Below are 18,769 nucleotides of genomic sequence, written 5' to 3'. Positions count from 1 at the left end.
ATGTCCACACAGTGTGGACCCGCACCTGTGGGTCCCTAAGCTGTGAGGACACTGCACAGAGGTGCCCTAAAGAGAGCTTTGGGGTCCACAGGACAAGATAGAGTCCCCTCAGTGTGTAGCCACTGGGACAGCTGCCGGCTCAGGACCCCACCAAGAAGGGGCGCTGTCTGAGTGAGCTTCTCTGGGTGAAGCGTGTCCTATGCCTCAGGCAGCATCTGGAGTTCAGCAGGGTCAGGGGTTATTCTCAGGCCTGGGACTTAATAACTGTTCACTTCCCAGAGGAAGGGAAACTGCATTCAGCTGTGTTGAAGTCTCACACACACACACACACAACCTTTCCCTCTGTTGGTTTTTGGACATAACTTAGGCTCTCTGCTTTTTCCATCCTATAATTCAAAAAGGGCAACTTCAGCAGCGAGCTTTCATGCTACAGAGGGGCAGAGCTGAAGTCAAGGATAAGGGGTGTCCGTGTGAAAATTCCCTGACACTCAGCAGTAACATCTGTAATCTAATTGGCTCCCTGACACAGCTAAAAATACACGGTGCAAGGGTTCCGCAGCCACTCGGGGTGCGCCCTCCTGCCAGGGACTGTGGCTGTGCTGTGAGCCAGAGTGCTTACCAACGCTTTCCACTGCTGAAGAGCAAAAAGGACAAAAAGTAAAGATATTTTCTAGGGATGGAGAAAAATTTTTAGCAGTTGGCTGTTGGAGCAGCTAAAGCAGCCAAACGTGAGGAGTAAAGATTTTATATTTTATATTCTCCATGTGAGATTCTTCAAGACAGAAGGTATAAATGACTCCTTCTGCAATCCAAACACTGACTTACTACATATGCAACCACAAATACTTGGTAAACTCTTCAATAAAATATGTATTAGTGATTTCTGTGCCTTCCAACAGACATTTATTAAACATAGTCTATAAAAACAAAGATGTTTTCCAAGTTTAATAAGTAATGATAAACAATATTTAACGAGAACTTCTAATCTGATTTCTTTTTTCAAACTAAATATAATCTGAATAGAAAACAAGATAATCTGATTTCTTCGGAAATACACGTACCTCCTAATTTCTAATTCTTCCTTTCAAAGGGTTTGCAATTTGAAACAACTCCCTTTGCCCCTAGTATTATTTGAGATTTTCTACAAAGCCATCATTTCAACATTAGATTGAATCTGACATATTTTCACAGTCTTATTAGATCCCCCTCCCCACCCCAAGTTGCCAAGTGATTCTTGTCTGCTTCCCAGTTTTTCCAGGTAAGGTAAAACTGCTGAGTCCATGTGTACCTCACACAAACCAAGCCAGGCAGGTATCAGTGACTTGGTGTGGGGGGAGGGCAGGATAAAAAAATGAAAAGCTGAAAGTCTTTTCATGTTAACATTTTATTTAAACCAGTACAAGCACCATGCTTAACAAAAGACTGTCCAAAATAAACATGCAGGATGAGCTAGCAGAGACGGAAACCACAGCTTAAGAAGTTGTACCAGTTGTCCGTTTGGTTAAACAATGACAGAGAACTGTTAAAATTCACAAGACTAAACCATTAATGTTTCAAGCCTCCTGGATGAGATTACATCGTATCTCCATCGGTGGGAACTGCCTCAGCATGTTAGTGATCTCGAAGAATATTCAAGTAATTAGATGTACATGAATTATATTCCACACAGCAGGAAAGCACACTTTGTATCACAAGCTTATGTCGTTGTGTTACACATGACAGGAATATGCTCGCGGATTTGAAATGTCAAATGGCCTAAAAAGGAACAAGTTTCTCAAGAATATTCAACCTGGGACCATTGGTTTTAAGCAGCCTAGAAGATTATTTACATTCTTCCAGAAATACAAAATAGGATTTGTCCAGAAATGTTTGAAACACTTCTTCACATTAAGTTGTAAAGGCTCAAACTTTATAGATTCCAGTATTATCAGTCCACGAAGAGGGAGTGCGACCATCCGAAAAATACTTGAGCTGACAGAATACGAGTTATTCTCTACTTCCACCAAATATCAGCATTTACACTTTTATGAAAATATCTATTCATCACTAGTCCACACATGGATTAATGACATTGTTTGAGTTTTAAAAGTAGTCCAAACAACTTTTTAAGTACACCTTCCTTAGCATCTACATATATGGGTGGGGGGAAGGACTGCCAAATTTAATTTGGCAAATAATCTCCCCTAACCAGAAACTTTTAGTTAAAGTGTCAGACCCGGATGCATTTATGGCTACGATTGACTCCTGAAAATAGGAGATAAAAAAGGGAGGAAAGTGCTGACAGACATTTTGCCACATGGATTATTTAGTAATGACTATAAAAAATTTAGCAACACCCTCTTAAACGAGTATGTTTAACTGCACTAGGCATTTGGTAAACTGTTTAGAAATACACAATTCAAACATTTACTTCAGAAGCCAGTTTGAACAAAAACAATCAACTTTTTTCCTAACGTAATTGCTTCAATACCAGAAAAAGTGATTATTATTTAAAACTCAGACATTTTGGAATTCCAGCATAGTAACCTGAGGACAGTTTTCTTCATATGTCATTTATGTTGCCACAAAAACCATACTAAGTTCATACTGTGATCGCTAGTTGGTTTTCTTTTGACATTAGATGCTATGCAGAACTTACTTCAGACCAAACATTGCAAAACTAATGCTGACTTAGAAGACCATGGAGGAGGTTCCAAGGGAAAAGCTGCTGCCAAAAATGAAAGACTGAGATTTCAGGTTGAGTGGGAATGGTTATATGAGAAAGATACGGAATGTAAAAGCTGGAGTGATGAGATCTGTAGTTACTATTTATGGAAGGCAGAAGAACAGACTAAATAGGAAATACACTTTAAAAGAACAATACAAAGTTGAGTTAGATTAAACGGAAGTGTATACAAGTATCTGAGAAACACTTTAGAACATCGGGTCTGATCTTCCCACAGGACACCCAATAAGGAACACGCTTTCCAGATCCCGTAAGGAAACAACCTGTTGTCTTGCAAAACACGTGTCTCTGATGAAGAAGCCAAACAAGCTCCAAAAAGTACAGTTTTTTCACAGTTCTCTGCTCCTGCAGAGGGACAAGAGAACTGCGAGGTCTGTGTTGGCAGGTCGGTATGATCGGACGTTGTGGAGGACTTCTCAAGTAAAAAAAAAAAAACAGAAACAAAACCGAAGTCTGAAAGACAGAGTAAGAAACCGTATCTCAAAAAAATACATTCTTGCAGCACCAGTTTCTTTTATTGATGAAAACTGGGTAAAACAAAATCTCCTTCCCTTCACTCAAAAACATTAACGACTTTCTACCTGGATTTCATGTGCATTTCTGCAGAATTATGAGCAAGTTATTCTCCAGTATCAAAATATCTACTTCAAAAATTCCTAAATTTTCTGGGCTGTTTTCTCCTCTCTCTTGAAATGAAGGACTTTGCCATTCATTAACCAAAACAAATTATCTACTCTAGCCATTTCTCATCTCCAACTTGGGATTGTTTCCCAACTTCTTGATCAGTGAAGCCAAACGTTACTGGGGACAGAAGATGCCCTATTCAGTGTTCTGAAAGTTCCAACTCTCTTTACTTCCTGTTAAAGTTGGCACAGAACCCTCAAAAATGAAATGCAAAGAACCTAGAAATAGAAAATATGCCAACATAAATATAATACCTTTATTAGTTTTGAAATGATTACAGTATTTTTAATATAAGAATTCACTCATCCAATTGGGTTAGCCTCTAGAATGTCCGGATCTTGAGTGTTTTTAAAGTATGCTATATATTAGTGTGCTTATTTTAAGCCAAAGGTGCTGTCCTCTAACACGAATGGCTTAGTCAGTCATTCACATGCCCAGTTTAGAACATGTTCTGACATTCAGGATAAAAGATGTGAGTTCTATTGATGTGTCGTTGTTAACTCTGGCCAAAGTTTTAAAACGAGTAATTTTTATATATGGCACAAAACTAATCCCAAATATACCCCGAATTTTCACTCTCAAGGGTCATATATTCACCAATGCAAGTAGATAGTTGGAATTTTAAAAATAAGAGGCTGATTTTATTACAAATTTCAGATACACACATTAGAAAATTGTTTCACTTGGACCCTTTAAAAAAGTATTAATTTCACCAAATCTAGAATACTGGCAGTGTAAAAATCTTAAACTATAAAACTAACAAATCAAAGGCACAATATTAACATACTTAAAATAATTAGTGCTCACAAGACATTAGGAAATGTATATATAAATAAAGTGTTATTAACCTAGTTAAAAACTATCTAGAAATAACAGAAACAGGAAGGAAGCCCTTGGTTATTATAACCCACCAGTTTCTAACACTAAGATGCTATTTTCCATAAGAAGAAAAACTAATAGTCATAATCCTATCATGAAATCTAACTCTTAGACCTTGGGAATGAATGACTGATGAACATAGTTTCTGGGCTTGATTAAAAAGATACAGGAAATCAAGAGGTATGAAAGTGGTTGAAAAATGTATTTAGAACGCAGGTGACACTCAATTAATTAGTATTCATGGCTCACAATTGGGTAGTCAAGTCTGTAACTCCAAATTAATGTCAATAATTTGACAAGTGATAATATGCTATTTTCATACATAAACCGCTAATATACAGTATTTCTCAAAAGGAGGCAACAGTTGTCTATCACAATCTAATACCCACTTTCCAATGGTGTCTGTAAATAGTAACAAATTCTGAACCAAAGTTATACAAATTAGTCACAAGAGTGCAAAAAGTCCCTGGAGAAAAGGATCCACCTAACAATTACAAAGATAAGGAAACACTTTACAAAGTTGCATTACTATGGAGATGATTTCCTCTTTGTTCAAACTTTGCACAAATGAATTTTTCTTTACTGCAGGAAATAAACTGTAAGTAACAGTGCATTTTTTAGGAATAAATAAGTATTTATGTCTGGTTCCAGTATGGTCAGGTTAATACATAAATACTTTAGAGACACAGAAGTTCACATTAGTGAAAAAATCCAAGTTTCTCACGTAACCACTCTTCAGTGAGGTCTTCAGTATTTCTTATTTCAAATACCTGCAAGGGGAAAAAAAAACACTTAGGTCACATTCTGTCCGAGGCCTTCAAAAGCACATTATATATAACATGTATTTGAACATTAAATATCAAATTATGCTTCCTTCATATTGGTCATGACTTAACCTGTGCAAATTAGATGCACCTTGCAGACAGCATGTTGCTTCTTTTAAATGCTAAAATCTCAGTAACCACAGGAAAGCAAACAAGATGGCATAAAACCAAAACTCCATAAAAAGCACAAATCTATAATCACTCTGAGAGCAGTGCTGAAAACCTCACCCCTTAGAAGGGACGCCCAAGTACATGCACTAACAGCCCAGTTAGGAGCTGGAGAACAGCGTGCAGATCCTCCATAATGTGAGCACCAAATGTAAACACCTGCTGTGGACTGTTCTGCTAAAGACAGAAGGGAGCTCCATAGCCCAAACCTCCAACAGCAATCAGAATGAACACAGCTTGGAAAGGTGTCATGGTTATGGCGAGACACTGAAGTACAGAAGAAGGGGTGGCACTGGGGGCCGGAGGGAGTTTGAGTCCCAGCTCTGTCATTCAGTACCGTGCCATTCATTACTGAACCCGTTTTCCAATCCACAGACAGAAGCACTACCTTCAACCTCACCGGGCAGGCGCTGAAGGACTCAATGAGATTATTCACAAAAATAACTGTAACATGTCCACTCTAGCACTCTAGGGCACATGTAGGATTATAAAAGACCCCTTCCTTTTTGGGGGCCAGGGGGTTAGTCCAGGGCGTTGAGGTGCTAGGCACTCTACAGTGCCTTTTTTCTTTTTTTTTTTTCTTTTTCTTTCTTTTTTTTTTCTTTCTTTCTTTTCTTCCTTCCTTCTTTCTCTTTCTTTCTTCCTTCCTTCCTTCCTTTCTTTTGTTTCTTTCTTTTCCTTCCTTCCTTCTTCCTTCCTTTCTTCCTCCCTCCTCCCTCTCTCTCTCTTTCTTTCTTTGTCTTTTTGAGACAGGGTCTCACTATGCAGTTCAGGCTGGCCTTGAGCTCACTTCATACACCAGGCTGGTCTCAAACTCACAACAATCCTCCTGCCTCAGCCTCCTGAGTATACAGTTCCCTTCTAACCATTCAACCCCTTGCTACAACTCCAGAATTTTCCCCTGGTAAAAATTAGGAAAAAGTAGTGTCTATAGTTTGGTGGCATCAATGGTGATCATATGGACTGGAGAGGAAAAAGTAGAGAGTGCCTGAAGATTTTCTGAGTTGATGCTTAAGCACCCAAGGGGTAGACACTACTGCTGTCTTTAAAAATAAAACCTCAGAGGAAATACTGTGCAGTAGCATTAATGACACTATGTTCTGTTTCAAAATCCTAACAGTATATGCTGCTCCATTTGAAACTGGAACGTGGAAGTTGGATGAAGTTTGAGACCCTGTACCTCTGAACCTTACCCTTTAAAAATGCCACACCACAATGGGGAGTATATTAAATCTTAAACAAGTGTCTCACATAAAACAGCGCTGTTGCTTTGTTATATTTTGAATAATTTAATTTTAGACTTGGAAATTGTAGTCAGCTGGATGATACAGAATTCAAGCACAAAATCTAGTTCATTTTACACTCACAGGGCTCTAGAAAGCCTCAGTGCTGATCCCTAGCTACTCCGGATCAAGTTACAGGAGGTGAAGATCTCATGATAGATTTCATAGTTACAGTAGCTTTTCTTTTTTTTTTGTCTTTTTGAGACAGGGTCTTACTCTGCAGTTCAGGCTGGCCTTGAGCTCACTTTGTAGCCTAGGCTGGTCTCATACTCGCAACGATCCTCCTGCCTCAGCCTCCCAAGTGCCGGGATTACAGGCATGCACCACCATGCCCGGCTTACAGTAGCTTTTCTGAAGCTGCTCAGAACGTGATTTCTTCTATTCCACTGACTAAAAATCACATTTTGGTTCAGACCACTAGCATTCTAGTATTGCCAACTAATCGAAAGCTTTGCTAATTTACTGCTGTGGTCTCAATAACCTTTACCTGCATAAAAAACCATAACCATCCAGTTACTTCAGCTGTTGCTCTACACTAAGGAAATATAATCTCAACAAGCAAGTAGAAGAGAAATACCACCTTGGTCAGTTCCGCCGTTTGGACTAACTTGTTCTTGCTCCCCGCGTACATCATCTGCTGCTCAGGCTTACACCCTGGAAAAGAAAGAGTGTGGAAACGAGGCACAGGCTTGGAAAACATGATGCGTTTTCACTGGTTCTATTTATTTTTTCATCAATTTTATTTTTGAAAATGACAAATTTAGGCGTTAACTGTTCCTTTCAATAAATCATTAGACTTGAGCAGTACAATGATCGCAGCTATCCTTCTATATACAGTGTATAATATAGCAGCCATTGTTAATTCCTACCATTTTGTTTCGAAACCCTGTATTATTTTTATTGTTTTTGCTTTGTTTTTGTCTGTTATTTTGCTTTTGTTCTTTTTTTATTATTCTCTTTAAAATAAAAAAAAGATAGTGACACATCTAGGATTTCTTTTGCTATTTAGTTTTACAAAAATGTTGGTTTAAATGCATATGGGCTCTACTTTGAATCTAAGAGTGCTTGCAAAAAGAGACATAGCTATAAGAAAGTCCACAGGTTAGCAAAAGTAAATGGTTCCACACTTCTGTAGATCTCAATTTTTTTTTTTTTTTTTTTTTTTTTTTGGTCTTTTTGAGACAGGGTTTCACTCTGCAGTTCAGGCTGACCTTGAGCTCACTTTGTAGCCCATACTGGCCTCAAACTTCCAATGATCCTCCTGCCTCAGCCTCCCGAGTGCTGGGATTACAGGCACACGCCAGCACGCCTGGCTCTAGATCTCAACTTCTAAAACCTTACAAACACTCAAAAACTTTGTTCAGCACTATCTTATTTTAATTTTGACACTAAATATCATAATTTTATAGATGCTTAAACTAAGTAAAAAATATGTAAGCGATGATGGTGGAACAGGTAGATGTGCCATGAACGGAAGTTACAGTCTACTTATGTATTAGGTTAAAATGATTATATTTTAAGGACTAAGAAAAAGACACAAATAATCAAGTTTAGAAAACAGTTCCGTGAGTACAGCCTCTGCTGTGGCCTTGAGCACTGGCGGTAGCGGAATTCTAGTGATAATGAATTCCTTAAACACCAGTGATTTTTTTCTTTTTATTTTCATTTTTTGTGGCACTGGTGGAAGAACCCAGGGAGCCTCACACACGCCAGACAAGCATCCAATCACAGAGCTATATCACAGTCCAATCCACTTCAATACAAGGTACACTACCTGGGAGCCAGGCTCAAGATTACAGGTCTATCGCTGGTAACGACTACTTAAAAGAGAAACAAACTATCATGATCACACAAAGCTCACATACTTACAACCAAGATAAAAATAAGTAAGAAAATAAACTACTGATAGCTAAAAAGTGTCCTATTTCAGAATCATTAAAATTTATGCATGATTTGACCCAACAATTATCTTCACTTTCTAAGAGATGCTGCTTTACATTCTTTCTAGGGAGGCCGGCAAGTGTGTGTAAATACACACACACATACACACACATACACACACACACACACCTCAACTGAGGTTATTCAACAATTTTCTGTTTTAAAAATAGCATAAAATCTGTCCAGTAAGATGGTTTAATTAGATTGGGGCCAAATACATATTACTTGGAGATTCACTTACCAACAGGACTGGAGAAAATAAAGCACAGAGGGTATGACACTCTTCCATCATCGTGTTGATACTTATAACTATACACAATGAAGGTTTTTCTCAAGTTAAAGAAACTGAAGTCACTGCTCTGAGACAGGTACTTACCAATACCCAGGCTGCTACTGTGCCACAAATTAGGATCTTATTCATTCAGGCCACACTTCATTTTTATCTTTCCACAAAATTACAAATGGGTCCCAAAGCTAAGTTATAAAATCATGTAACCTCTCAAAAATATTTGTAACAGTTTACATTATTATTTTTTGTTTTTTTTTTTTTTCTTTGAGACAGGATCTCACTATGTAATTCAGGCTCATCTCAAACTTGGAGTGATTCTCCTGCCTCAGCCTCCCAGCTTTTGCTTCAATTTTTATCATACCCACAATATAATAAAGGAAATCTTCCTCCTTCCTTCCCCTTTCTTCTTTCCAGGGCTTCGTTATGTAGCCCAGGTTGGCTCTACACTTGCAATTCTCCTGCGTCAGCTTCCCAAGTACTGAGATTACAGGTGAGTACCACCACACTCAGGAAAATAATTTATCTCATGAAAACATCAACTTTACATTTGCCTTAGTCCAAGATATGCACAAATATTTTAATTTGGTTATAATCACAATATAGAAAGACATTCTGTCTTTTGAAAATCTAACAAATAAGCTCATACACAAAATTGTGACCACTAAACAAAACAGACTTTTCTAAAGCACTAAGAAAAGGATATCGAGGTTGTCGTTCAGGTAGTTCATCTTTAAGTTCGTCTGGTGAAATGCCCTAGCACCACAGAGAAAAAGCAACTTTTAAACAATTTCTTACCCATGACTTCTTACGAGATACTCACAACACACTTCCTAAGGGTTATAAATTATCACATAACAAAATAAAATGACTCCCACTCGTTAACTAAACACAGACATGGCATTCCATGCTTATGTTTTCATTGTCAGGAAACAGTGGGTGACTCAAGCCAACACCTCAGAGGAAATAACAGATTTCAGAAAAAAAGTTCATTTCTTTTCACCCTGAGCTAGTTGCTTCATAACTAAATGCTTACATTTATAGGGTTTTAATTACTTACTCCCCAAGCAGTGCGGAAGTTATAAAGCTGACTCACTCTTGACTGGGCACACAGCCTGCCGTCTACCACTTCTTTCCCGGACTCTGTTCGGGCCTTAGGGAAGGCACTTCAGTGAGCAAGACAGTGTGGCCCACGATAATTAACCCCTGCGCTCATGCATAATGAGTAAGTATCCAAAGGAGGTTTAGAATGCACTGTAAAAGTTCACGTAACTAAGAAAACATTTTTGTTTTTGTTTTTTTGGTTTTTAGGTCTCGCTGCGCAGCTCAGGATGGCCTTGAACGCACTATGTAGCCCAGGTTGGCCTCAAATTAATGGCAATCCTCCTGCCTCAGCCTCCTGAGTGCTGGGACTACAGGCATGCACCACTACACCTGACCAAAAGCATCTTTTGAATAATCATTTCTAATTATAAAAATATTTATCTCTTGAACAAACCTCAAGTTCCTCGTCCAGTACCACCAGGCGTTTGTCCTTGTCGATCTTCACTGAGATAAAAATACAGTATGAGTCAACTGGGATTCTACGATGACCATGACCTACCCACCCCACAATCTCAGCCTTTTAGGCAGCGTTAATTTATGGTCTATTAGCTAGTTTTGCTTTTTAAGCATTCAGCTTTTAAGTTTCCGCCCATCATTCCCAACACTAACTTGCCTAGTTAGAGTGTCAGCTCCTTACATTTAATGAGACTAGGAAACCCTTCCTAACACAAATGTGACTTCCGGGATCAGAGAAGGCCCTGAGGGGGCGACCGTGACTGAGCTGGTGACTGACAACAGTCCGTGGGCCACACTGTTACCACTCCAAGCGAAAAGGAGACCCTGGGTCAGGACTGCAGAACACAGCCTCTTGCGTCACAATTTCAAGGAGCTCGGTGGTTATTCTGACAAAGCGAATTACCAAACAGCACTGATCTATATTCAAATACATCTGACGTGATCCCAAGCCAAATCAAATAAGTTTAGATCATCTCTGCCTCTACTCTTTTCCTACTCATCTGAAAAGTCAACCATGTTCGGTTTTGCACTAATTTGACCATATTTGGCTTTGTACTAATTTAGTAAGTCCTGTGAAATACTGTTTGGTTTCAAACAGCTTCACCTTTGGTGGTAAAACGGCCCTGCCATACACTTTTACATTCAACAACCATATGCCCACGCTATAGCATTTATTTGAAACAGAACTGCAATTCATGACAAGGTCTTACCACCTCAGCACGGTCTACACAGTTTTGTATGTCCGCCCCATCCTTCCTTCATCTTTAAATCATCCCGATGTTAAATACTTAGAGAGAGGAATCTGCACAGCCTCGCACGGCTCAGTGGGGAGGGGCAACATGCAAACCATCCTTCCCATTCTCAGCAGACAGTGACAAGCACGGCCCGCGAAAGGAGAACTCCGGTTCAGAACTGGCACAAGGCCTGGAGTCACTTTGGAGGCAGGGTGAACGTGACCGTTTTAGATGGAGGCAAAGGCTTCTGTATGAGGATGAAGTGCCAGGCTATTTTCAGTTGTGAGAAGGATGGGGTTGGACGGGTCACAAGTGGGGACCCTCACTCCTCCAGACTGAGATCATCCTCTCCAGAGCAGTGCGAGCAGCCGAGAAAGGAGTATGCAGGAGACGGGACAGCCCACCTCCGGCTCGTGACATCAGAATCATGTTTCTTAATTTTTAAAGGCAGTCTGGGGGTCTGACAGGTGAAGGCGACATTACTGTGTGAAGGCCCAGGGTATTCAATGCGGCTATAAAATAAGTAAAACAGGGGCTGGGGATTTAGCTCAGCGGCACAGCGCCTGCCTGGCAAGCACGAGGTCATGAGTTCGATTCCCAGTAGTGGAAAGAAACAGAAAACAAACAAACAAACAAAAAAACAAGAAAACTTAGCTTACTTATAATGGCAGCATTGTTCGTTTCTTTGCGAAAGCGAAATTTTCTCAGCTTTTCCACTAAATCTTCAGCAACATCACAAACCACCAAAGATTCACTCTACAACATAGAAAACAAAAGCAAAAACAAATAAAGTGACATGACTTCAGTGTATGTATTATGGTAACTTTCACACCTACGGGCCTTTAAATCTATACTATTTAATTATACAACTTTATCTTCTGTGTAAGCGCTACTTTAACTTTCTCCTGGGCCAACAAATGTTTCAAAAATTAGACACATAATAATGTGCATATTTCAGCAGAATTAGAGAGGAAAAAGAAAAAATTGGAAAGGAAGGGAGGAAAATGGGAAGTCAAGGGTCACCATCTGCTGTTAGATAAGACAAGCATAATATTTTTACAGCACAGGAACAGGAAAATGATCTTGCTTTTGGATTTCATAATAATGGGGCAAAATAAAAACAACAAAAGTATTCAAAATAAACCCTGAGCATAAAAATAACACTTCATATCCTAGTTGACCGTGGGAGCTATAAAGAATGTATGGAAAAAACACAGAATGTGTGGAAATAAAATCAGATGAAACACAAAAGCTAAAAGAATCATTTAGAAATTATGATACAAAAGCTTCCCCGGAAATCTCGCCAGGAAATGATCAAAAGCATTCATTCAGTTGTGCAATGCACGACTGCAAACAAGAACATGCAAATAATTATTTCTAACGTGTGAAACTTCGTGCAGAGAAGCAGAAAACAATAGTGAGACCCTAGGTACCAATCACTCAGCTTTACCCACTGGCAATCTTCCTTCACCCGACACCCTCAACAACGCCCCCACGGACTGTGTCACCACCAAGGCAGGGGCTATTTCACCCGGAAGTAATTTAGCATGCGTCATTTACAAGACTTCGCACTGGGTAGGGTGCCACAGGCCTGTGATCCCAGCAGCTCAGGACAGTCAGGAGGAGGACTGAACACTTGAGGCCAGCCTGGGCAACTTAGCTAGACTGTGTCTCAACATAAAAATGGGTGGAGATGTAGCTCACCTTTCCCTCACTCAACCCCCGGTACTACAATAAATAAATAAAAGACATCAGAGGCCGTGGAAAATGTAGGCAGGAAAATTATCCCACCTGAAAAACCGACAAAAATTCCAGTCTCCAATATCCAAATATGGTTCAAATTCCCTCACTGTTTTGTTGCTACAGTTGGCTTGACTGTCCCAAACATGTCATGTCACTTGGGTCTCTTTTCATAGATAGGATGCCCCCCTCCTCCTTCAACAAAGCCAGGACACTTCCGAGAGCAACGCTCAACACCGTCTCATCAGCTTTAAGGCTTCCATCTTTACATTAAGATAAAAACTTAATAAAAGCCTGTTTGCTTGATCCTCTGTTAGGTAAAAGACAACACAGGCTAAAGCAAAACTGGCAATTTCAAACACTTTATCAGAACACTGGTAATAGTACAGTCTGATAGGTACCATAGTATACGCTATTATACAACCAGAAAGCACATCCCATCAAAAGGCACTACCCAATAAATAACATGCCTATAGAAGTTATGTATTTCCATCCTTGTAGGTCTTTTCAGAGATGCTAAATCACAGGGGACTTCCTGTGATTCAACCCTAGTTCGTTATTTTTCTATGTCTCAAGAAAGATTAATGAAGCCAGAATATTGGAATTTCTATTCTCTCTGATTTTTGTTTAGATAAAGATCAGTTTGTCGTGAAAGTCTCACCTTCAAGCTCTGCTCCTCAGAGCTTGTGTAAGCCTGATGCCCTGGGATCAGAAATCAAATGAAAAATACACTGTGTTGGAATCCATATACTTGTGCGTTCACACTTGGCAATTCTACAATCAGACCAAAAATTTCCTACCAGGAAGGACTCAGACTCAGCCAACTCAAACACTTACACTTAGTAACAGCACTTAGGAATAAATGTAACACCATGAAAACAACTGTGTAGTGAATGTTAACACACAAGGTAAAGTGGAAAGTGTCTATTTGTTAGTTTATCCAGTGAATATTTAATGAGTGCCTGAAATGTTCGGGGTGTTAAGGATGTAATCACATAAAAGATGTGGTGCAGGAACCTACATCAAAAGAATTAGGCAAAAACATGTCAACTAGCACCTGCAACAGGGCTAAAAAGGAGACAAGTGATGCTGTGAGACCCTACGACTGGTGAAGTACAGCACGGTCAGAGGAGTCTTCCCCAAAAAAGGCACCTGCGGGACTAAAACTGCCATGCTTCTTGATTAACCTCTTGATTAACATATTTTGGTCACAATATGACCAAGATAATGAAAGGCCAGTGAGACTCAAGCACAGACAGTGGGCAGGAACATGGTCCAGAAGAAGTCGTCCATATTAGGACTTTTGCTTTCTCTCCAGTACGCGCAGGGAAGCTAGTGAAGGGTTTCAAGTAGGGAAGGGAAGGAAAACATGATCCTATTTGCGGGTTGAAACAGTCACATGCGCTGTGGTATAAAGCAAACAGGCAGAGACCCAAAATCATACAGTGAGACTGGTTGGCAGGCCAAGATACCCCGATGAGACACGAAGGGTAGTTTAGAGAAGATGATTACAATCAAGAAAAGAGAATAATGCTAATAACGGGACATATTAAACACCATGAAATACAGTCACGTCCTTTACACACATTTCTCTTCACGATCACAACAGCCCATGAGATGAGTACTATTATTTCCGTTTTGCAAAAAAGTAAGGCTTAGAGGGTTAAATATTGTCCCCAAAATTACACAGCTGGTCGAGTCAGGATTCAACCCAGGCGCCTGAACTCTAGCCCACTACAAAGGAGCTAGGGACAAGAGCGGTTATAGGGGAGGTAGAGTGGGTAAAGAAAAAGAGGTGTTAGAAATATGCCTCCTAGGCATCTGGCTCCTACGACACAATGAACAGCACCACCTTTCACCGAGTTAGGGAACACTGCAGGAACACTAGGTTTGAGGTGAAAGTGCATGGCTTCTTTTTGGATAAAAAGAGGTGGAACGTTAACTAAGGAGTGTAGTATAAAATCTGGACTAGATCTGAGGATAAACTCACAAGTCATTTGAATATGGGTGGTAACTGAAGCCACGATGTATGAGAGAGAAAACAGAATGGAAAATAACGGATGAGGATGGGAGCCTAAGATTCCTACGTGTACGGTCCAGGGAAAAGAGAATCTTCTGCGTGGCAGACAGATGGGCACCAAGAGGAGGAGGAGAAAAACCTAAAGTTCTGCCTCCCAGAACCAAGAAGAAAGCACAAGGGAAGAAAACGCTTCAAAAAGGAGAGGGCCAACACCCCGCAGTGGAGCTGGAAGATCAGAAAAGATGAGAACTGAAAAGTCCATTGATTCATTGACCTCCACATGAGCTACTGGATTGAAGCGGGCTCCAAAGTTAACGGGAGGTCGGACACACAGCAGTGTTTCTCTGTTGTTGCTTCTGATGAAACCTGAGCATATTTTAAAACCCGCTGGGAAAGACCCAAAACATCCTGGCTGGCAACTGATCTAATTCTCCACTTAATTTTTACGTGTGGGGCCCATCAGAGCGAACGGAAGCCATAGCCCCGAGACTCGCAAACTAAATCTCTGACAGTTACTTTAAGGCCAACCGCCGACGCCTCGGGTCGAAGGATTCCAATTGCTGTAATCCGAAGAATGCATGGGTGAGGAGAGATCTTCAGAGGAGCGGGGCGGAGGGACAGGCGGAAGCTAGGGCGAGGCCGAGAGAACGCAGTCGGAACTCGGGTTCCGGCCGAAACCGCTAGGCAGAAGGTGCCCGGGGCAAGTCATCCTCCGGGCCTGGCCCTCGCGGCCGCTGCAGGGACACTGGCGTTTGGGGAACCCTCCGCTGGGCCGGACCCTGCTCCCCGACCCGGGTCCCTGTTCCATCAGCCGGGAGCGGAGAAGACCCCTCCCCAGCCGAGGCCGCACCCTCGTCCCGGGCTCCGCCGGGCGGCCGACCCGGGCGGGATGGAGGATGCTCCTGCCAGCAGCCGGACCCACCCCGGGCGCTGCCCGCCACCCTCGGCTCTGGAGAGCAGCAAAGCCGGGCAGCTGGCTGAGCTAGCCCTCTGGCCCCCGCCCTCCCATAGCAGCTCACCATTTTCCTTCCGGCCGTCCGCAGCCCGTCGCCTCTTCCTCGGCCCCTTTAAGAATGGTACTGTGGTCGCCTCCCTTCCGGCCCTGGCGCCCGGCTGAGTCGCCCCAGCCTATCAGCGCGTCGGTGACCCGCACGTGACCAAGGACGGCAGGAGGCGCGGCTCAAACCTAGTCAGAACGCGAGCGCCCGCCTCTCCCTTTGCCTTGTAGGGGTGGAAGTAGTGCCTTGGTGGGAACGAGCTGGTAGCCAGACTCACCCAAACAAATGGAGTATTGCAAAACCTGAAGAGACTGGAGTTCCTTCCGTCCCTCTCTCTCTCCCTACCCGCCCCTCCCCCTGAACGGGAGTGGTGTCTCAGTTTTCCTGCTTTTCCTCCTTCCAGCAAGCAGGAATAGAGACAGGATGGCTGGAAGGTGGAGCAGTCATTGTGGATTATGAGGTGACCTTAGGAACGGGGGCCAGATACAGTGGACGAAACGGGTGTCTGGGTCTCTTGTACAACGTGACATTATGTTGTCTCTGCTTTGCCTGCCTCGGGACTTTGCATTGAGAGAAACACACTTTTATCTTAAGATACTATTATTGTTGGATTTTTGTCTTTCACAGATAAAACCATTTCCCAGTAATAATCCACTTTGCTGCAAGTATCCCGATCAGAGTTAGCGGTGTCTCTTGCCTGGCTTTTTGACACAATCTAGTCATTTGTATCCGCGTATTTCCTCGCATTCATCTCAGCTTCTGTCCAATCGGTTTCCTCCGCACTAAAGTGATGGACTACAAATGCAAGTGGATGGTTGCCCTTGCCCCCTTTAAGCAGATCAGTAAGGTTTTTTGTTGCTTTTAGGGTAAATTTAAGTAGTTAAAATGGCAAAACTCCTGTATGGTCTGGGCTGTCAGCTCATACTTTGTTTCTCTGAACTCCATCCTTCGGCCACACTGGCCTTTCAGTTTTTCAAGTGTGCTGTCATTTCTACACTGCGAGCACTTGTGTGTTCGGTAGCTTGTGCCCTAAATGCCTCTTCTCTGCTCTCTCTTTGGTAAACCTCTCCATCCAAGCTCATCTCAATCATCTGCTCGTAGGGGAAATTTCCCCTGATGTACCTTACATTCCTCCATTACCTCATTAGAAGTCCCCATATCTTTATGTACCTCTCTTAAAGAGCACTTATGATTTTGTTCAGAGCTCTTTGGTTAACATTTACCTTTTCCACTAGATGATAAGCTCCATGAAAAAGGGAATGTGCCATTTTTATTGTTTTTTAAATTCTTTTACCATGTCAGCACATATCAAACGCTAAATAATTTTTAATTATTTTTAAATGAATAAACGAGAGATAAGAGGGAGTCAAGTCACCTAAAAGTGGATATGCCAAAAAATGAGCTTGCAGACTTTGTCCTCAAAGAAATATCACATGACAACCCTAGATTTTCAGCAGTAGAATAAAATATGTGCTATAGAAAAGCCAGCCTTGCCAGCACTGTACAGGATACATTGGGAAAAAATCTGTTAGGAGAGACACAAGGTTCACTGGCTGTAGTAGAAATTCATGTGGGCAATAAGGGTTTGAGATAAGTTTGTGTTCCTGTTTGTGTAGAAAATTCTTCAGTATAAACTTGGGTCTCCGATTTCTTTATTGCTGGCTTGGGATTTAGCTTTCATGGCCTGAGGAGTGAATTATCCATCTGATTTTCATCTTCCCATATATCATTGCTATGATTTTATTTCCTATAATTCTTGATTTGTATTTACACTTTAAGTCTCTCCACCATAGTTTTAGTGGAGTTAGGGAGGGAGCAAAATTAGATGTTTAATGCCACTTTACTTTCTACATTTTTGTTTTGTGATGAATATTCTTTATTGTTTTATTGCAATAAATTGCCTTTCAGATTGACCAAGATTTTTGCTAAGTGACAATATCAAATGATGTTTAAAACTGGTTGAAAGGGTGGCAGTACAAGTTAGTACATTTCTGGATGACAGCATTTCTCTAAAAGCTTACAAATGTACATAGTTTTAAAATGAAAATCACACCTCTAGTAATCTACTCTAAAGAAATACTTTAAAGATACTCATTGCAGCTTTGTTCATGATAATGAAACAATTTTCGACAATGGAGAGCTGATTAAATAAACTACGCTTTCATAAATCAGGTATATAATAATTAGAAGGTAATTAAAATTATAATGTAGAAGCAAGCTTCTCAAACAGAGCTACTCCAGAGGATTCATGAGCATTTCCCAAGGGATGTATGAGGCCACCGGACAAACTTAACTTCTCTGGTTCCCGCATGAGTATTGCTGGTGACTTCTCCTCCCGATGTTCATTCTTCCTCGCTGCCGCAGTAACAAAATCCTGATTTTGTAACGTGGGTGTTACCGCTTAGAATAACACCACAATTTCCCCTTCTCTGCTGTAACCAAGTTGTTTTAGGACTAAATGCAAACCAAAAAGATGTAAGAGTTGCGAGAGACTTCAGGGAGGCAAGTTGAGTCCACTTAGCTACTTGTGCACTTAAAGTCTTCTTCGTTAAGGTTTTTAAAAATTATTAGTGAAAATCAGTATTAAAACGTTGAAAGGTCTGGCCAATTCCAAGCCGAGGAGAGCAGAAAGAGGAGAAAAAGAGGGGTGTGGAAGGAAGGCGATTGTTTTAAGAGCCTTAGTTACACAATGCTAATTATCCTTTATGATTAAGCCCAATTGGAAACGGCTGACAAGGCTCGTAAAAATTGCTTATGGTAGAGGCTCCTTTTTATGTTTTTACTGTGCTTACTTCCACGTCTTCCAGACTCGAGGAGATCAGGTGTGAGGGTATTTCCCTCTGTAGAACCTATGGTGCCCTCCGTTTCCCAAATTAGCCCAGGATCTGACATTTAGGGTTTCAAGATTTCTAAACGATGCACACGGG

The 18,769-nt window shown here is 41.1% G+C and overlaps 1 protein-coding gene across 1 annotated transcript; it reads right to left on the bottom strand.

Moving 5' to 3' along the window:
- Positions 1–1,365: 1,365 nt before the first annotated feature.
- On the bottom strand, positions 1,366–15,976 carry Gmfb (glia maturation factor, beta). Its single transcript, XM_005376765.2, is given in 8 exon segments — positions 1,366–4,997; positions 4,999–5,058; positions 7,144–7,217; positions 8,746–8,828; positions 9,497–9,546; positions 10,289–10,338; positions 11,744–11,840; positions 15,864–15,976. Coding segments are annotated over 8 exon segments (465 nt in total). The 5' UTR covers positions 15,867–15,976; the 3' UTR covers positions 1,366–4,949.
- Between the last annotated feature and the right edge of the window lie 2,793 nt (positions 15,977–18,769).

This window comes from Chinchilla lanigera, unplaced genomic scaffold (assembly GCF_000276665.1).
Source record: "Chinchilla lanigera isolate Chin_1 unplaced genomic scaffold, ChiLan1.0 scaffold00008, whole genome shotgun sequence".
Classification (NCBI taxonomy): domain Eukaryota; kingdom Metazoa; phylum Chordata; class Mammalia; order Rodentia; family Chinchillidae; genus Chinchilla; species Chinchilla lanigera.
The sequence above is the reverse complement of the archived record's forward strand: the minus strand, read 5'-3'. Positions and strand labels throughout refer to the sequence as shown.